The sequence below is a fragment of the Cryptotermes secundus genome, unplaced genomic scaffold, assembly GCF_002891405.2.
Source record: "Cryptotermes secundus unplaced genomic scaffold, Csec_1.0 scaffold277, whole genome shotgun sequence".
NCBI classification, from domain to species: Eukaryota; Metazoa; Arthropoda; class Insecta; order Blattodea; family Kalotermitidae; genus Cryptotermes; species Cryptotermes secundus.
The window spans coordinates 188,052-210,038 of record NW_019720164.1 but is presented as its reverse complement, the minus strand read 5'-3'; the positions used below and the strand labels follow the sequence as shown (position 1 = coordinate 210,038).

Here is a 21,987-nt window from a genome sequence, read left to right as displayed (position 1 = left end):
GTGAGCGCCCCCCTCCCACCCCTCAGCGGTAACGTAACGCTCGCGTAATAGGCTAGTAATCACCCCGCATCCTGGCAGATATGCGCGGTGACGTCACGAGCGGAGCCGAAGAGAGCTGAGCGGAGCCGAAGATAGCCGAGCCCCGTAACCGAGTAACTATGCAAGGCGAATCAACAGCGGTGACGTAACAGGATGACGTGGCACTCATTACGCAACAAGCAAGCACTGCAGCTATATAAGTGAGCTGCACAGTGGCTGCGAGTCAGTTATAAAGTAACAGTCGCCGAGTCGAGACGTAAAGTCAGTGAGTCAGTTGTACTGAGTCAGTCAGTGAGTCCTGGAGCTACCGCCGAGTTAGCCAGCAACTAGTCCGTGGTATTCCGGCATTTGGAGTGTACTAATTGTGATACTGCAGATAGCAGTAATCGTAAATCTGTAATTTGGGTGATTGTAAGTGTGAATGTGAAATAAAATTCGCTACATCAAATACATCGAGAAGTTATTTGTCGCGATATACGCCTGATACGCGACAGTATTTTTCAAATCATGACTCTTATTTGTTTAAGTTCTATATCCATTTGTAACTTACTTATTGACTAACCCTCATAAATGAACTGTCATGTTTGAAATTTATATGCATAATTAGCTGTGAAATTACTAACCTATCTTTTCTCCTGACAAATACTAAAGGGATAAGGGGTGGAGGAGTTCATTGGCCCCCATAGATTATCACCTAGCATTTAAGCCATCTTCACGTATTCATGCACACACTGTTACATATCATCATCATCATCTCCTCCTCCTCGTTTTACACATGTTGTCTTTGCAGTTAAGACAGTAAAATTTAAGCCACAATTGATCAGAGAGAATGGAATATAAAATTAACACACTACATATATTTTTTAGAATCATACCACTTTTTTGGTATTAATTTTGTTAGTGTTGGATTCATCTATGTCTAATTATATGTACCTGTGGATGTGATATGTAGTACTGATCTTTTTTTTTCTCTTTCTTTCTATTCAGTAACTTCAAAAAGTTTAACATTGATTGTGAAAGGTGTCCCATTTACATCAGATGCACTTTACAAATAATTTAAGACACATTTCTTTGTACTTTGACCCCTTACCCATACTGTTTTAAACAGTGCTGTCATCCCAGTATTTTGCTGGATATTTAGATTTTAAATGGCGTGTTTAGGAAATACAGGAAACCTTTGTCCAGCTACATTAATAATAAAATAGAGAATATATTTTCACCATATATGGCAACCCAGTTCAATCTATTTTGTCCTTTCAGTCTGCCAAGGCAGTATCTCCTGTAGTTGCTTGTACAGTTTACATCAGTTTTCAGGCATGTAATGTCAATTCTTGGAGAAGTTTATGGAGGTAGGCCTAGGCCCACTGGGGCTGTAGTGCCAAGGGATAAAAAAAATGTCAATTCTTCCTTGCTTCTCCTGCTTTTCTTGGCACCATGACAATTTCAGAACAAAATTAGTACATCACAAGCATTATACAGGTAACATGCTTACATTGCAATTACCTGCAGTCACCTCCCTTCAGTTTTAGAAATTTGAGGTCCTTACAGTATTGTGGCCAATCTTTTATTCTGGCTTGGGCTAACCCAAGGGTATACGGTTATTTTCTCCAAAAGCCTCCTCATCGATTATTAGAAGAAACTGTTGAAATATAAGTGATGGTATTTTTCAGTGGTGTCCTCGCATATATCAAGAACTACTTTCTTTTTCAATAAATATATTTCAGTTCTCCATTTTCCCTAGATGAAGTTATTCTTTAGCAGGTACCAGTTATTGATATTAGCTATTTTCCATGCCTTTCTGTCTCCCCAGTTGGCTTTCATGGTGTTCTTTTCTTTCTAACTGAAGTGCTCGATTAAACCAATTATAGCTTTGTCTGCTATGAAGTCACAGTTGGGATGATATATTTCTTTGGGGAATTTGTTGGTATATACATGACTGGTCTTACTTTGAACTGATGAGCATTCTCTCTTCAGCATTGAGATGCAGGTACTGAGATACTGATGTACAGGTACCTTCATATCATTGAAGTGTCTTCATTTATCTAACAGTAAAGCATACAGCAATGTGTCCCTGAAAGCACTGACTCAATTTTAGTGCTTGAAGTGGAGCCATGTAAATTAGTAGACCAATACAGTATGTGGTTGAACTTCTAGTATATTATTACTTTTCTTCACAGCTCATTACATGAGGAAGATTCTTCTGAATCCATCACGTCCTCCTTACTATCTGGGTAGTGCAGAGGATATTTTGATCAACCTGAACATTTTGTCAGTGTTTCGGTTCCTATGACTTAACACATAGCCATGATGTGGTCTTAGCCTTTTCCACATGTAGTTTGTGCAAGATACATTCAATTCTGTAGCTGCACTAACATGAGAAGCATTCACTTCTGTCATTGATTTTACTTGTTTTGTTATGTTAGAAAGTGTTAAATAGGTGTCAAGAAAGTTACTTGTCTGTCCTATCAAAGTTCTCCAAGTATAATTGTAGTTCTATTTAGCAAACTGTTTTGTTACATTTCTCCACAAAATGTGCACTTTATATTGAGGTTCCAGTTTTACTCTAGTTTTTTTTTTAATCAAGAGTCTCTTCCACCTTTAGTCTGACAATCACTTTATAATCACACTGTTATCAAGCAGGGCATACAAGAGATATTCAGTAAAAGCATTTATAATGTTGCTGTATGATAATGGGTCCAGTCATTTTGCAGTACATATTGAAGTAGAATATTATTATGTATAGGTTTGAAAGTAACTTTGTAGGTTCAGTCTGGTAAATTTGCTTATATCTAGAAGTACTCTTCCTTATTGATGAGAGGCAGAGAAAATCTGCAGTGGGCTAAGAAAGTATTGACTTGTGACAGGGGTTTTAATGTGTATGGTGCAACAAGGTACTAGACTGACAAGTTCTTCAACCCATTCTCCAGGCAAAGCTGACATGGTAACACAATTCAAAAGCCAATAAATAACCACTCATAAATGACCATATTTTGTTGAATACCCCACACCCTTGAATAAGTTGTCCACCCCAGTTTTTAAGGTGAAAAAAAAAATGTTCAAGTATTAAACATTAACTAAACATCAGACATTAATAAACATTATTTCATATAAAAGAACACTTCTGTGTTATTCCTGGTGCTACTACATTTGCAGTTCCCAAGACCTATTGTCCTGCAGCATGAAAATGACACAGTATTAGTGTCTGTTGTGGTACTTCTGTTGTGACTTCATCATATAAAACTTGCTAATTGGAAACAAAGATTATTCACCTACAGAATTTTATTCCAGTTGCATTTATCATTGTCATCGTCATCAGCAGGGCTGCAATCATCATCACTGTACTGAATGAAATCATCTTCCGATCTGTCAAGGCTATTTGTGATACTGCACTTGTTTAAACGTTTTTCTCTGTATATGGGTGAAATATGTTCTCACACATCCTTTATCCTTTATCTTTAATATTTCACTTACCATGAAGGACCGTAGTTACATACCCTTTGTGCTCATTTTTCTTGTCAAACAAATAACAAGTTAAACTAATTTTCACTCCTGAATAAACTGAGATGAACTGCACCCATACTAATAGCAGATGATGTGAGCTAGTAGAAAAGCTGACAGAGGAGTGAGATACCGCTCTCTGGGCTGTGCCAGAGCGCTGATTATGACAGATGAGTAGCACTGTTAACCTTGAAGCAAATAGGCTGCACACACCACATTTTGGCACAAATTTGTTTCTGAAAAATGTGCACAAGGTATTCGAGAAAATATGATACAGAATTATGTGAATCTTCATTGAAAGTAGTTGGGTTGTAGGATGATGTTTAGCCCAGCATGCATATACACATGTGACACATATATTGACACCATTAAATCTGTAATATAGAGTAAACTCCCCGTTATGCGCAGAATGGGGAATGGGTTCTGCTGATTACATGCACCTTCCAGTTAAATGAGCAACATTCCTACAGAAATGCAATCCAAAGTCAGAACAACATATTTTTGCTTTAATTCTCCTGTGGGGTCTTCCTAGGCAACACAGCAGATTGATGGGTAAAATATGTTGCCCACAAATTTAGCTAGCCTGTACCCTAATGGCAGCCGAATGAAAAAGGGTGAAGGGTAACACTGCTGGTGGTGGTGGCTGGGAGAACTGCTGTGTGGAGGTTGAGTATATGAGTATTGCAAATTTGTTTTTGAACAGCTTCATAAAGATGATAAATTTTCTTTGAATTCATTGCCAGTTGTATGAAAAGTCCAGATGCTTGCTTCTCAGATAACTGGAAGTTTACTATAGTGTTAATTAGACTTTGATGTTCTGTTTATTGTTATTGATGGAAATCTTGTCTATGGTTTCATTTTTAACGCCATTATCTTCCTGTACTGTGGAATATCTGTAGGATGAATTCTAATAAGGTACTTTTCAATTGTAGATTTTCTTTTTGTCCCTTTCAGTTAAATTCCATATTAAATGTTACATTCCTGTTCCACCACTTCTTGTAACATTTAATTTTCTAAACCTGTACCATTCACTATTGCGTTGTTAAGATGTTTGGACCTGTTCAAGTTTAGAAACAAATTGTTTGTGTAATGTCTATAAATGAACAGTCCAGGAAAAAAAGTGTCATGATGGTTTTTGCAGCTGTAAATTACAACTTTTAAGTTGTTTTTTTTATATTTGGTAGTGAGAAGTTTGTAAGGTGTACAGAGCAGAGTTATAGATAAGAGTCCTGTAATGAAGTCGTAACTTAGATTCACAGTATGGGTCCTAGAATTTTGAACATAAAATTGTGACTTTTATTAAGATACACAGACTGGCAAGGGGCATGCGGTACCGTAGTTGGTTGAGGCACTATGCTACAAGCTGGAAGGTCTCGGGCTCAAGTCCCAATGAGATTATTGGATTTTTTCAATGGACCTAATCTTTCCAGCCGCACTGTGGCCCTGGGGTTGACTCAGCCTCTAACAGAAATGAGTACCAGGACTATTCTTAGAATATTCTTCGGGGTAAAGGGCAGCCGACATGTAAGGCTGACAACCTTGCCAGCATCTATGAGCTGATTGTCTAGAAAATGTGGGAACCTCAACATCTCACAATCCTATGGGCCTCCACAGCCTGTTACTTTACTTTTTACACAGACTGGCAGAACTTATGACTAATGAAGACAGTTTAGACCAGGGAAAACACTTCAAATTATATAACTGTAAGTTTCACTTTTTGAGAAGCCATTTCTCAGTGTAGTTAGTCCAGTTCAGTACATAATACAGAATGAGAAGAGGCCCACTGCTAGTCAGTGGGTTGCTTTGCTAATTGTTGCAGCCACATTAGTAACGTGGCTTGTTTTGCATAGCGGCCCCCGTCAACAGTTTGCAGCAATTCCGAGTGATCACACAAGGTGCTGGTAAGGCAGACTTTGCAGTTGCTATAACTAGTCCTTCAGGAAGTCGAGTGAAGGCACATGTAATACCAACATGTGAAGGATTTCTGGTGAACTTCACACCAACAGAACTTGGTGAATACCTTCTCAGTATATCATTCGGTGGAGAACCAGTATCCCCGACTCCTTATCGTCTTTCATGTACAACTGGCAGTGAGCCTGGCAAAGTGTGTGCTTCAGGACCAGGGTTAGCCCGTGGTATTGTGGGTAAACCTGCAGAATTTCGCATTGATACAAGAGGTGCAGGACAAGGTGGTCTTGGTGTTACGGTGGAAGGACCGTGTGAAGCTGCCATAAACTGCAGAGACAATGGGGATGGGACATGTTCTGTTGCATACCTGCCCACGGAGCCCGGAGACTATGGTATCAACATTACCTTCAATGATTGTCACATTCCGGGCTCACCGTTCCAGGCATTGGTGGTGCCAGATACAGATCTGAAGCGCATCAAAGTGTCGGGAAATGGCATTCAACCTCATGGTAAAGATCATTGTGTGGCATGGAGAGTGTTTAATTAACCACCCACTGCTTGGTCTGAATGCTAACAGTGCTGTTGCATTTGTACACTCGTGAATTGTCCGAACTCAACTCAGCATATGTCACTCTAGCAGCAGTTATAGCCAATTCCTGGCCTACAACCCATATACTGTATTGTAGTGTTGTCTTTGTACATACCTTTCCCAAAACAAAATATTAGTATGTCTTAGGAACCAGCACTGCGTTTTTCTCCACTTATACTTGTTTTGTAATATTAAGTATACTTTTTTTTATACCTTGCCAGTGTCACATGTTTCTGGGGTGATGGTGAAAAAGTCACCTTTATGTATCTTAGGTTAGGCATGTGTAGTACAAGATGACTGATGGATGAACAGAGCATTATGAAGTGTTTGTATTTCACTATTACATTTAATGTAAATATTTTTAGACCAACACTAGACAGCTTTTATCCCATATACTTATAATTTAATGTAGAAATTTTGAACGGTCTTAGCTCTGGCATGACAAAGACTCTTTTTTTTTTTTTTGCATTAGGGAGAAGCATTAAGAAGTACCGCAGCTTTGAATCCAGCCTGGTGTCATAAGTCTTAACTGAAGGCTTAAGTTGTGACCTTGAGGAGTGGCTGAAAAATTGTTCAGAGTAACAATTTTACTCTCTCTCTCTCTCTCTCTCTTTTTTTTTTTTTGGTTAGCCCTGTGATCTGATACATTANTGCAACTAAGGCCGCGCCATAGCTCAAGCGGTTAGTTGCTGGCTTTCCACTGCAGCGGCCCAGGTTCAATCCCGGGTCTGGTCAAGTGGGATTTGTGGTGGACAAAGTGGTGCTGGGGCAGGTTTTCTCTGAGTACTTCGGTTTCCCCTGCCAATCTTCATTCCACCAATTGCTCTACAATCAGCCTCACCTATCATCTGGGGCTGGTACAGTAGGCCAGAAGTGGCCACAGTACAAGGGACTTAGTCCCACCCCACTAGCAATAAAAAAAAGTCTTGACTGAAGGCAGAAATTACGATCCTGAGGAGCAGATGCATGATAATTCAGAGTGTAACAGTTTGGCATTTTTAAGAATTACCATTTGCCTTGGCGTTTAAAGCTTTGTGTGTGACCATGAGAAATAGCTGATTATTCAGAATGTGACAGTTTTTACTTTTTTACCTAGCGTTCTTCCTTGATCTTATAAAATTCTGGCTGAAAGCAGAAGTCAACTCATGTTTCATCTTAAGTTCCATAAGATAGCTTTTCCCATGTGATCATTTTGTCTCAGTTAAGAGTTGTCTGCATGGCCATGTAATTGTTTTTATAATAAAGCAACTGGCCTTCTGTATGATGGGTTCAGATTCATTACCTGAAAAATTTCTTGCAAGCAGTATCCTACTGGAACATTTTTCCAAATCTTGTCGTTAATTTTGTCATCCTCTTTATGATTATGTGTCAAGTCGATCATTTTGAGAAAACCTCTGAATAACTCTGTTCTGTATTTTTAATTTAATTGCATGGAAAAGTAGCATTAAAGCCCATAATGAATTTTTATTTTTGAAGGAAATGTATGGAAGGATTCCTGTTTTACCATTTGAAAGGCCTTCATTTTTGGATGAATAATGGAATGGCTATCATGCTCTTAGAGAAGTTAGGTACCGTACTTGTGTGATCCCAGTTCTTGTGATCATGCTTCTTGCCATGGATTAGGAATGGCTAGCTTCTTTATACTGAAGGGCCAGTTTCTTTTCTGAATTGCAGTGGGAGGTCGAAGACTGGGGTGAGGTAGTAGAACAGGAATACTGGTTTCGAGGACTATGCCTATTTACTTACCATTATATAATATTATATTTGAATGAAGGGAAGTGGAGTGGAGTGAATTCAACTGATGGCTTTGGCTTATGGGACTTTTCTTGCCACTCATTCTATGAAGAAATTTACTCAACACTGTCACTATCTGTAGCATCTAATAGAATAGGGCCATGTGATTCATTTATGAATCTTATACCAAAATGTAATTTGCAGTTCCATTGATTCTCTGATTATTAATAATGCTATTTTAACTATACAGGTTATGTGGCATTGAATGAGATGAAAAAGTGACCAAAATAATGACAAGGTAACAATTCATCAGGAAGTTGTGGTCTGTTTTAATTTACTGTTGCAGCATTTATATGTAGGGACTGAGGAAAACCATTAAAACTTCAGATAGGCAGCTGCTTTGTTCACATTGCGTATGGAATGGACATAAACACATCCTAACTCAGCAGTCAGCAGATCAGTATATGTACAGTGTACAGTGGTAGAATTTGAGTGTTTTAATGAAATTAGGGTAGTTGTGACAAATGGCATTGATAATTTTGCAGCTTCCATGTTACTGCCACTGGCTGAATGGTTTCCATTCATTTTACTGTAAGCATTTATATCCACTTCACAGATACTGTGAACAAATATATTTCATGTACTGTAAAGTAAATCAACCCATATTAGAAAGTGTTTTGTCCTTTCCTTGTACTTATTTTGTATTTACCCTGAAACTGTTCTCCTTTTCCATATTTTATGATCATTTTGTGGGATGTCCCATTCACATTCAACAAGTAGTTGCCCCCAGTGCTGTAGCAGTTGACCACCCCTGTATAATATTTTGTTACTGTGGCATGTATCAACTGTGGTTTATCTGTCTAGAATAGAAATAACTTCTTCCTATAGCAGATTTTCACAGTTTCTATTGCATTAAATGAATAGCACAGAGTAAGAATGTTGCAGACACCTACAAACTTTACTACAGGTTTGCATAGAAGTTTGTACATAATGAATGCGTCATTTGCCTGTGTATTGCTGTGAGTGTAATTGAAAAAGTTTTGCTTTGTATTTGTGGAGATTGTACAGTACTTCTTATGCATGCAGATAATAATTTTGTAGAATGGTTCCGTAACTGTTCATTACTTGATGAGTCATATTAATGTTAGTTGCAATGCATTACAGTAATAAGAATAGAAATTGAAATACTGAATGGGAATTATTATACCATATAATGTCAGATGAAATGTATTTATGGGTATTGCAGAATAATCAGAAAGTCTTCAGTGATGGATGTAAGGTTTTACTTCTTTTTTTTTTTTAACTGAGGATTGAATTTTGTAATTTTAATCACTATTCCATATTAACGGGACGAGGGCTGAAATTCTACAAAATTTCAAAATATTTTAGCTCATTCGTGGTTGGAATTTTCCTAACAGTGACATTCATGTTAAGGTTTTTACAGCACATTAAAAAAGTCATACCCTCAAACTTTAAAGGAAATTTAACACCATCTTACATATATTTAATCTGAAATAATTACAAATTCATATAAAATAGTACTTTATATGTTAACATAGTAGTAGTTTCTGAGTGTCTAATATCCCTAGAAACAAGGACTACCATGCATCTGATGACTGAAAATTACAGATTACATTTATTTGTTTGTCTGAGAGAGACACTGCTATGTTTTATTTTATTGCCAAGTCATTGTTGTTTAGGTGGCCCCTATATACCATAAAGGAATGTAGTCTATTTTAAGCATATTACTGTTATTGTTCTTGTTAGTACTTTGTGTATTACAAATCAGGTTTCTTCAGAACTTCATTTTCTGATAAATGATAGGTTTTCTATGTGAAAGGTCAAAGTTTTAAGTATTTATGAAAACAAACTGCACTAGTAGTACTGAATGCTGAAGTCAGAATTTTGGGAAATATGAAGTAAGACTGTATTATTACTATGGGGTAACAAATGTTCAATATCTTATGTCATTTGTGAAACATGAACAGTGGATTGAAATGGAAAATATTTTGCTCCATTTTCTTTCTTTCTTTCTTTCTTTCTTTCTTTCTTTCTTTTTTTTTTTTAAATGCTAGTGGGATGGGACTAAGTCCCTTGTACTGTGGCCACTTCTCGCCTATTGTACCATCTTAGTTCAGTGAATTGTATCTAAGTTTTCTTTTCATGACTGCTGTACTTCTGAATCTGTGACTCCAGTATGTACATTAATCTGAAGCCTGGATGGGAAAATGAACACACTAGCAGGTGCAAGATGCATCCCAGATGGTGGGAAATAGGTTTCAGTAGTACAAATATTATGTATCTGGACATTATCCATCATCCTGTCTTTATCTAAAAACACTGTCATGTTTATTTTTCAAAACAGCGTTTCGGAGACTTGATTCTGTCTCCATCGTCAGGTAGAACCTACTGAATTGGGCCCAGTTGATAGCGCTAGTGCCCATCTCCAGACACCTGTGCCAGCACCGAGATGGGGTATACAAGGCGCACACAGGACAAACTATCTGCAAGAGCTAAGAAAACATTAAATTATTGAAAACTCTGCATATATGAGGCCTTGCACCAGAGAACTATCATGATAGAAATATCACTGGAGAGAACATACTCCTTACGGTACCAACACAAGAAACACAAATTTTCCCACTTAATCTACACTTGATGGATTTGTAGTTTTTTTTATTCTCCTGTGATAATGGGGGTCCAGTTGGGAGAGATTTCCAAGCTGGGTTGTCTGATCAGATGGTCCAGCAGAGACATATTTTGTGCAGAAATTTATTTCATGGACACTACCAGGTCTTACACATATGAAGACCCAATGTTTGGAGTATAATTTGTGAGGTAGTTAAGCCGACCCTTTATAACAATGGGACAAGATTTTAATTGTGAACTGGCTTCTCAGCATGGGTGTAGGCAACTACAGATACAGATATTCATGAACTGTAAGTGTAATTCAAATCTTTAAAATGATGAATAGATAGAAAATGGGCTGTTCTGTTGAGGACTGAGAATTTTGATTGATGGGACAAAATTTTAATTGTGAACTGGCGTCTCAGCATGGGTGTAGGCAACTACAGATACAGATATTCATGAACTGTAAGTGTAGTTCAAATCTTTAAAATGATGAATAGGTAGAAAATGGGCTGTTCTATTGAGGACTGAGAATTTTGATTGGAATGTGATAGTTCACATTTATATTCAGTATATTAATGCATGAGTGCTGTATCTATTTGTAGATTAAACCATTTGAAAGGCTGTAAATATCATTCAAAACTTGAAAATCTGTACTTTATTTATAATGAAAACAAATTGTAAATATTGTTACATGTATCTGAGAATTTCAAATTTTCATCATTGGTGAACTGCATACTACTTTATAATACTTAACTCTGGGTTATTTGTGGGTCATGTGTAAGTATTTTGTTTCACGTATACCCATTGCTAGGCAAGGACCATAAAACAACTAGATGACTGCTGTTATGAGGTAATGGCCTGTAAACAGCAACAGGGGAATGGTGTTTTATGTGCTGCCCATGGTGAGATGTTCTAAGCAGGACAGTTAGTAAGGAGTCAGGTTTGTCAGTTGAGTTGAGTTAGTTGGTTGGTGGTTGACTTAAGTTAGAGAACTGCTGAGGTTGAGTTGTTGTGAGTTGGTACTGAGAGAAACTGGTAGCTGAGGCCAGAGATAGTTTGGGAACCAAGAGGAAGGGGAAAGTCGATCATCGAAGCCACTACCGAGCAGCGGCTAGTGAAGACGTGGCTGTGGACACAAGTGTGCGTGCGTGCGAGGGCGAGAGAGAGAGAGAGAGTAATAGTGTATTGTAAAGTGTAGTCACACATGCTGTATCAAAGAGTCCAATAAATCCAATCCTCTGTCTGAAACTCATCTTTAGTCACTCAATACGTGTCACTCAAAAAAAAACACCTGTCACCTCCACCAAAATAGTGTAGGGATACTTTTTGCACTGATTCTTCATTTTTACATCAGTACCCATTTCTTTTGAGACATGGCCATGTGGTGTGTGTTTCTGATGTTCCTTTCTTGGGAGTACATTTTAAATCGTAGGTAATGGGTTCATCCATTGACTTTTCTATGCTGTATGCCATACAAAACCTGAAAATTTTCAGCTTTCTTATTCAGTCCATAAAGACTGATATCAGTATTTCTGCATATTATGTTGTGCTGAATGAAACTTTGTTGTTTGTGTTTATTGTTTGTGACATGATTTTTTCACTGGTAGTGTGATTATTTTGTTATGTATTGGTTACAGGTGTGTATGTTGATTCCCCCACGGATTTTGTTGTTGATTCACGTGCCATTGCCAAACGTGATGATGGGAAGGTTACATGTACCATCACTAATCCTTCTGGAACCAAGACTGAGAATCTCATTACACCATTAGCTGATGGCACATACCGAATTAGTTACACCCCATTTGAAGAAGGTAAGCATGTTTGTTATACAGGGAGATCTCTCATGGTTCAAAATTTCATTCCTGGAAAACAGTATTCATTATACTATGTAGAGAACAATGGTGGGAATGTTCTATGTTGAAGTTGTTGCCTGAGAAATAAAGTAAGTAAGTAAAGGTTTCCCTGTAACAGGCCGTGGAGGCCCATGAGGTTGTGAGATGTTGAGGCTCCCACATTTTCTAGACAGTCGGCTCACAGATGGCGGTGAGGTTGTCAGTCTTATGCACCGGCTGCCCTTTACCCCCAGGAATATTCCTGGCACTCATTTCTGGTAGAGGCTGAGTCGACCCCAGGGCCATAGTGCGGCTGGAAGGATTAGTTAAATTGAAAAAAATCCACCTCATCAGGGTTCGATCCTACAACCTTCCAGCTTGTAGCATAGTGCCTCAAAGACTGCATAATGAGGGAGGCCACTCAGATCTAGTTCAGTTCCTCCACCATTAACATGAAGTACAGCTTTTCACAGAGTAAATTGTGCTATACAAACATTGAAGGAATGTAGTTGTTATTGGTTTGTCCATCATATTGATAAATGTACACATTTCTTAAAAATAATCTTGTTTTTAAAAAAATATAGACGTTCATCTTATTCTGAGAAATGGCATACTTGTCTTGTATTTCACCTTTTAATTTCATGTTCTTAATGTTACCAGTAGAAATTATTTTTTTTTTGATTAGGCCGTCACACAATTGATATCTTGTATGATGGCCTTCCAATTCCTGGCTCTCCATTTGTGGTAAATGTACGCCGGGGCTGTGATCCCAGCAAATGCAGGGCATTTGGACCTGGTTTGGAGCATGGTTTGGTGAATCAAGCAAATATATTTACTGTAGAAACAAAAGGTGAGTTGCAGTGAAAGAATACATTTTTATCAACCTCTGAATGAACAAGCTGATATAAATATTAACACTTACTCATTCCCTCCATCTTTAATGCAAATTAAAACTTTTCAGTCTCTCTTTAGTTTAAAATTACATTAAAATTGCATCAGTTGCTATATGTTTAGGCCCTACTTGGCCCTCTTCAGGCAGTTGTTCACTTTTTTAAACTGTCACTTCACCAGATCGTAAGTCAATGTATTTCCATGCTGTTGCATATCATTGCTCACACTAAAATGTGTTTGTTTGAGCATAAAATTCTGTCTCTCTGTTTTGCGGCGTCCATGTTTGTGCCCCCTTCATATGTGTGTTCTCACTAGTTGGGCATATGTCCCTTGTACCCAATTTTAAATTAAATAGAAATTATGAATAGTTTTAAGTTACATATATAGTTAGTTAACTATCACCACAACCCAACTATATATGTTTGGAATACACAACAGGATGTGCACTATGAAAACAGTTTTAAGTTATGTTAAAGATGCAAGAAGATACTCATTTATAATATTACATATATTAACAGATGAGAGTGAAGATAAATTTTATTTAACTCGCAGCACTTGACCTACTTTTCCTGATGTACTATATATGTGAAAATTCATTCACACTTACTATTATTTAATTAATTAATTAATTCATTCATTCATTTAATATTGTTTTTTAAAGTATAGAGGTTTTTATAGTTCTGATAAAGAATTTCATGAAAGGTTGTAAATTATGAGTTAAGATGATGTTGGGAAGAGATGGATTTGATGTCTTTTAGTGGCATATGTCTAGAGGGATTGAGAGAGAACATAAAAACCGTGATCAGAATGGTTACTCATGAGGAAGATCTGAGCTAGAGAATTGCAGATATAACAGGAATAAAAATTGCCATACTTTGATGATAATTTTTTTTATTGATTATATGTTTGTAACAGGTGCAGGCACTGGAGGTTTGGGATTGGCTATCGAGGGTCCTTCTGAGGCTAAAATGACATGTAAAGACAATCGTGATGGTTCTTGCTCAGTGGAATATATTCCCACAGAACCAGGAGATTATGATGTCAGCATAAAGTTTGCTGATCAGCACATCCCTGGTTCTCCATTCAAGGTGAATATCTAATTATAGAGCCGTTGACCCTAACTACTTGTGTGTGAATTGTCAAAGTGTTTTTAAGTAAAATGTGAGAAGAGAGAAACAGTTAATATTTTTGTTTGATGTGTGGTATTTGTTAAGCATTAACAGGGCTAGGTACATTTTCATATTTACAATACAAATTTTGGTAATTTTCATTTTGTCATAGTAACTGCATTTGCTACATATTGAGTGGAGAGGAGATTGTGAATGATGAATTTGAAAGAACGTGGAAATAAATGTCATGGCATATTTTGAAACATTACATTGGTATTTTCCTAGAGTGGTGGGAAAATCAGGAACACATCAGCATAATTGTATGTCTGTTGAGATCTGAATCTGGGACCAGCTGATGATGCTGATGAGTGCTAACTATTTTGCTGCTGTTTTGGGTAGGAAATATGGTATTGGAGCAAGAGTACTAGGCACTATGTTTGTCAGCAGGTAGTTCAAATTGCATTGAAATGAAGTTTCTTTATTATACCAGAAAGAAACAAGAGTTTCTTACTGGCTTACATCCAGGGTTGGTGTCTGCAGTATTTGCAAGGAAAGATTTTTATTCATTTGTAACATTACAGCAATGGGCTTATCCATTTGCTAGCTTTGTTGTTGTTGTTGTTGTTGTTGTTATAATAGCCTTAGGTCTCAGGTGTCCAGACATGTTTGTTCTGTGTTCAACTTGTGCTCTGCTGACACGGCTTTAGCCTAGTGTTGTGAGTAGTGAGTTTGGCGCCTACAATGACTGCAAGCAAGGGTGTTTGCTATCAACGGCCATACCATGTTGAAAACAATGGTTCTCGTTCAGTCACCGAAGTTAAGGGTGCTTGCTTGTTGTGTACAAAGGTGTTTTGTGGAAAACAAATTTCTTAGCTGCTGTGGGCCTTGTTCCTCCCACTTTCATCTGAGTTGTCTCCAGTTGATTGAGACAGAATATGCCTACTATACAGATATTAGGCTCTCCACTTACAAATGTGCTGCCTGCATTAAAACCTTGCAATCCCAAAGGAATGATGACACACCAGTGAAACCCCATTCCTTGTTGACCTCAGATTTTCCCAAGGAAATCGTTTCACCTGAGAGGCTATTAGTTTTGCCTCAAGTTTTTGATAGCAACAGATATGAGACACTTAATATTCAGCTGGAGACAGTATGTCTCAATGGGGTCTGCACAACCAACTTCAGAAAATCTTTATTGGACATTGTTCATAAACTAAGCGAGAATGTCGCCATTCTTAAAAATGACAATGTCTCGCTTAAATTCCCACATGACTCATGGAGTACTAATTGCAGTTTCAGATTTATTACAAGGTGTTATGCAGAGATATGACCTTGAAACTACTAAAGATTATGTGCCAATTGAAATATCTGTCACTGGCAATTTAGACCCACTAATAGGAAATCATTACTTTCTTCCTGATTTTAATGTCACACTTATTGAAAGTTATTTAACTTTTATGAGACAGAATTTAAATGCAGATCAGTATGAGTCCAAATCCTTATTACTACAATAAAATTGAAGGAAATTCAGTTCACATGACCACCTGCTTTCTTGGTCTTGATCAACTTAATAACTCATATCATAAATAGTGCATAGTATTCTTAAGTATTAGTGATTTAAGCACTTCTGTTTCAAGCTCTCTTGTGGTCACTCCTGATAAGTGTCATCCACCACTTCCTCATTTCAATTTTACTCTTGACTGTGATCGTATCTCCCTGACTCCTCATCGCATTAGTTGCTCCGTAATGTCTTACATCATTCTGATGGGTTTTGTGTTCTAAATCAAAGTTCTATCGATTCTTCAGTGAATAATATCACTGCCATAGTGTATAAATTTAGCCATTTCTTATATAAAATCTAAAAATTCTACATTCCTGCATTGATTGTCTAGTTCTTTAAAATATTCTATTAAGAAGAAAAATCAACACTTCAGAAGATACAAGAAATCAAAATCTGATTACTGTTATAGCATTTTTTTCTTATTATCACAAACTGGTTGAAACCACTGTCAAAACAGGCTTTACTGGTTAAAATCTGTAGATGACAATATATATGAGACAAACTCTGTCTTAAGTGCAACAATTTAATTGTAGTTCTTTCTTCTTCCCTTCCTCCACACTACACGTTTCGCCCCTAAATGGCCATCATCAGGGGTGTATTCTTACGTAGCTGCTACACTGCCCGTAGTTTAAAATTTAAAATCACCAGTCTTTCCAGTTGTATGTATGTATAAAATCTTTGTTAACCTACACGCATCAGTTTGATTTCTAAAATTGGCACTTTTTTAAAAGTGACTGACCGGTAAAAGCAGACTGCTTTTACCGGTTTTCACGGTCTCTTCGCTTGCGAATTTCTTATATTTTTCCTTCTACCCTGAAGATGGAGGCGATACGTTCCTCCGAAACGTCGGTTAACACCACATATACACGGTGCCAAATCCCAGAAGACTGCTTTGTTCATAGTCACCGCCGTGAAAGCCTCAGATCTTACATTCCTTCAATTTGTGACTTTGACGTTAAAGAGGCAGTTCTACATTTCTACCCATGTATGGGTCTAGATCAAGGGCCTTAAAACTACGGCCCGTGGGCCACATCCGGCCTGCGATGTGATTTTACCCGGCCCACGAAAGAATTATGCAGAAATGCGCCAATTGAACTAATTTTCCAGTGAGTACTGGTAAATGTGATTCCGAGCTTATTGACCTGACATATTATACTGCAGTTCGATGGCTTAGCTGTGGAAAGGTTCTTCCGCGCTTCTTTCAGCTCGGGAATGAAATTGACATATTTCTTACGGAGAAAAACCGTCATGAACCACTTTTATCAGATACCGAATGGCTTTGGAAATCAGCATTTTTTGCTGATCTGGTGAACCATATGAACAATTTGAATTTAAAGTTGCAGGGTGAAAATAACTTAATCTATGATTTATTTGCACTTATCAAGGCATTCAGAACAAAGTTGATACTTCTGGAAAGCCAAGTGAAAAATTGTAACTTTGTTCATATGCTATACTGTGCAGAGTTGCATAAAAAGGGTGAAGCAGAATTTCCTTCCTCATTTGCAAATTTAGTCATTTCAGATTTGAAAGAACAATTTCGGAAGCAATTTGCTGAATTGGATTCCAGTGCTCAGGAAATTAGATTGTTCCAAAATCCGTTTCACTGTGATGCTGCAGATGTCCCAAGTCAAATTCAAAGGGAAATTATTGAATTTCAGGAAAATTATCTTATTAAAGACAAATACAAGGAAGGAAATTTGATCAAATTTTACAAATTTCTGAACTCTGAGCAATTTCCAAATTTAAAGAAATTTGCTTGTAAATTTATCTCCATTGTTGGGACGACATATCTGTGTGAACAAACTTTTTCCCAGATGAAGTACATCAAGTCGAAATACAGGGCAAATTTATTGAATGAATATTTAAAGTTGCTACTTGTGATTAGCGTTTCAAAATTTGAACCTCAATTTAAACAGATTTTAAGAATGCAAAAAGAGTTCCATCATTCACATTAATTGTTTTATTATAATTTGTGATGAAAATATGAGCATTTGCTGCTAGTGTCTGTTGTCATTAATATACGATAATTTATTCTCATGTACTATGTATTTAGTTTATGAAATTCTGTGCTTTCAGTAAAACTCATATACCTAGAGTTATTAATTTCTCATTTTGTCCGGCCCATTGAAAGTGCTGAATTACCTAATGTGGCCCGCGGCTCAAATAGTTTGGAGACCCCTGGTCTAGATGATATCTCCAGTTTTATCATTAAAAGTTGCTTAGAGATTTTGCCTCTCTTTTGAGTCACTTTTTTAATACTAGTTTGTTATGAGGGAAGTTGTTGGCAGTCACTTATATAGATGAACGGAATTATTATTAGTATTTTATTATCATAACTGCCAACACTACCATTACCGCTACAACTTCAGTTGTTGATGTTATCGTTTTCATTATTGTTGTTGCCGCCATTGTCATTGCTGTTGCTGCTGTCATTATTGTTATCAGTGTCATGTTGTTTCAGTAAAATAATCTGCTTGAAACTTGTAATTGCTAATTATGTTTCAGGTGCCTGTGGATAATACTGTGGATGCATCTTCAGTCAGAGCGTATGGGCCAGGTTTGGATCCCAAGAAATGCCGTGCTGGCACACCTCTAGCATTCAAAGTTGATGCAACCAAGTCTGGCAAGGCTCCATTGGGCGTTAATATCCAATCAGACAGAGGTATGTGATTATTTCTATAAATGCCATTTGATATGCCTGATAATTTGTAGTTCATAATCAAACTCATATGTGATGTACCTTTTCATGTGCATTTCATATAAATAATAATCATTTATGCTATTTTAAATTAGTACTTGGTTATCATTTGCACAACGGTTGCTTAATTCCAAATGGAAACTTGTTACATGTTGGCTTCCCATTTTTTGCTTGTCAGAGCACAGATTGACGCTATGACATAATTTCATGCCCACAGCTCTATAGGAAACGCTAGCAGTGAAATATAGTAATACTCGTTGAATGCTTAGGATGTGTTCCAGGAGATGAGGCCTTTCACCGAATCAGCTTTCAGCATGGTCATTATGACATATTATATGAAGAATGGTGCTAGTAGTGTTGTTACATACCTATGAGTGATACATGATGGTTTAATTTGGCTGTTCTTACTCATATACAGGGTGCAGCAGAAATAATGGTGTGTTTTTAAAATGGAATGACGTTTTAAGAAAGGTGAAACATGTTCTGCTTTCAGGGACATTGGCACCAGAAGTCCGAGATAATGGTGATGGAACTTATGATGTCACCTATGTGCCACCTTCAGAAGGCAGTAATGTCAAAGCTAAAATAACTTGGGATGGGAAGGATATCCCAAACAGGTATGGATTTAAGTTGAACACCATAGGATGCTGTGAAAAGTAGCATGTATACTGATGTAATTTACACACCCTTTTACTCCAAAAATCATGACTAGAAGTAAGTGAATACTGTTTTTCATAGTGTTATTCTGAATGTTCAATTATGTAGTGTTATTCAGTGTACTGGATTGAGGTGATAACAGTTGAATGTAATATGGCAACACGGTATATATATTCATGTATATGTACCCCACTGCACAATTTTTTGATGAACATTAAGATGGAAAATATCAGTTGATGAAAGTTTTGTGGATGCATAATTTTTGTGAAAAATGTGATTAAAATTTTAAAGTGAAATCTGATGTTCCATTATGTTGTCAGTATTTGTGCCATTGAACACCACATGATACTCTGATACATATTCAGATGAAAATGTCTTGGAAAATTATCAACAAATGCATAATTTTTGTGGAAAATGAAACTGTAGTAGGCCAGTGTGGATGTCTGCACTTACAGACTCCACTGTTCAGTTACTTGATAAACATTAAGGGAAAAAAAGTCACTTGATAAAGTGTTAACCTACATATAATTTTTGCAGAAAACATTTAAAGTTCTAAATCTGAATGCTTTATGGCAGCATGGTATGGATAATACCTCATACAGGCTCCACCATATGATTCATTGTTGAACATTGAGATGATAAGTCATCTTATTGAAATTCTAACCAATGTATAGCTTTCATAGAAGATACTGTTAGAGTTTGGTGTGGTGTGGTGACATGGTATGGATATTCAGGCTTGCGTACTCCACCATGTAGTTCCTCAAGGAACACTGAGATGAACATGTCCCTTGATAAATATTTGACCAATGCATAATTCTTACAGAAAAGTGAAAGTTTTAGGGTTGAATGTGATTTGGGTATTTGCATGTATCAGCTCTACTATGAAATCTCTTGATGATCAGTGGGACAAAAATTTCCTTTGACAGAATATTGAATAATTCTAATTTTCATGGAAAATGTGATTAAAATAGAATGTGGCATTGCAGCATGAAATGGATAATCCAGCCTGCATGTTCTATCACACCATACATTGATAGACACTGATCAAAAATGCCTTGCAGTAAAATTTCTACATGAATAATTGGTGCAGAAAATGTGACTGAAATTGAATATCATCCATGATACGTATGTAATCGCCGTCTTGTAGTGCACTCAATTTCATATGTGCACTACAAGATGGCCATTACATACGTATCATGGATGAAAATCAGTGCAACAGGACTCTAAAATACAACATTATAAAATTGAATATAATGTGGGAAAACAGTATGGATATTAATGCCTGTGGACTGCATCACATGATTTATTGACTATTATTGAGATGAAGGTACCCCTCATAATATTTTGATACATAATTTTCACGGAAAACATGATCAGAGTTGAAAAGTTCTATCACTTGGGATGTAACTCTGTGTATTCTGCTGGAAGTAAAAAAGCCTACATGATTAAAGTCCTCGATTCCATGTTGCCTTAACGCATTTAACTTAATCACATTTGTCATGAAAATTATGTGTTTGGCAGGATATTTTTAGGATAGATATATGCACCTTGTATTCCAGCTTAATTCTTTTAAGATTTTTGTTATGAAAGCCATAAGGATTAATACGTTTCAACACATGAAACTGATACTAATCAAGAAAATTAACATTTAGAAAAACCAATTTCAAAGGTTTTAATTCTTTCAGGCCTGAAAAGGTTGCAGTTAGTGGTTTTAGAAAAAATGTCAATTTTCATTTGATGATGTAACATAATCACCAGTCATATGATTTCTATAAGAATTTCTTCTTGCAGCCCATACCAATTAAAAGTTCGTCCACGAGTGGAACCAGATCAGGTTAAAGTTGAGGGCCCTGGTGTGTCAGGCAAGGGCATTCCTGCATCCTTACCAGCAGAATTTACCATTGACACAAGTCAGGCAGGCTATGGGGACCTTGAGGTTCAAGTGAAGGTAAGTTATTGATTAGAACAGTGGTTTCCAAAGTTGGCTGTACTGCCTGCTGGAGGGTGGTGGGATTATGTAAGGGGGCACAAAAAGGCAAAGGGCTAGCAAGGGGGCACTGAATGTGTGTCCTTCTGAATGCATTGTATGCTTATTAATGATTGAAGTTCCTTTAGACCAGACATTGGGCTACTGGTATCATTTGATCATGCCCATCCATCTCATTAAGAATGTACTAAGAGTGAAGTAGTTACTAGTGTGGTATCTTATTTTATTGTTATTTTGCTTCTTAGTAGATTGTGCTATCTGCTCCTCAGAAGAATGCATTTTATAGGGTAGGGTAGGGGGTACTGGGGATGAGTTTAATGGAACCAAGGGGTCTGTGGCTGTGGCTGTGGAAACTGCTGGATTAGAATATGTTTAGTGCATAGTTTTAACATATTTAATCATTCATCAACTAAATTGTTTTTAATGTATTTAATTCAATCATGTGATTTATTTTTAATATATATTATTTTTCAAAATTTTAAAATAGTCTCTCTTCAGTAGTTTATTTTTACTTAATTTATGTGGTTATAAAAGAAACAGTATTTGTCATTTGAAAAGTAAGAAAACTATCCAGTCCTTATGCAAATTTTTGGGTTATATGCGTAGAAAATGTAAATGATGCACATGGTAAAATCATTTCCAGTATTTTATCATATGTGTGACACATATGTCTTTTTATTTTATTGAGAAATTATGAAACCCATTTTCATTGACAGATTGAATTCTAGTGCAGTGCTTATAATTAGAATGAATCTCTTCAGTATGTCTTTATAGTCAAAATATGTGGCTTTGGAAGAGTAATTATATGGCCAAACAGCAAGGTTACCTGGAAAACATAAAGCAGTAAGCCTTG

The 21,987-nt window shown here is 36.8% G+C and overlaps 1 protein-coding gene across 4 annotated transcripts in view; it reads left to right on the top strand.

Annotated features, from left to right (window-relative positions):
* Positions 1–21,987, top strand: part of LOC111867150 (filamin-A) — a 308,902-nt gene that overhangs the window by 122,801 nt on the left and 164,114 nt on the right. For 2 of the 4 annotated variants that reach the window (XM_023856738.1, XM_023856728.1), the window contains 7 exons: positions 5,388–5,954; positions 12,037–12,210; positions 12,917–13,081; positions 14,038–14,210; positions 18,298–18,454; positions 18,984–19,107; positions 20,939–21,095. In XM_023856738.1, coding sequence (XP_023712506.1) covers positions 5,388–5,954; positions 12,037–12,210; positions 12,917–13,081; positions 14,038–14,210; positions 18,298–18,454; positions 18,984–19,107; positions 20,939–21,095 — 1,517 coding nt within the window. The remainder of the gene's footprint in view (positions 1–5,387; positions 5,955–12,036; positions 12,211–12,916; positions 13,082–14,037; positions 14,211–18,297; positions 18,455–18,983; positions 19,108–20,938; positions 21,096–21,987) is intronic. The other 2 variants (XM_023856756.1, XM_023856746.1) reach the window with 1 other exon arrangement.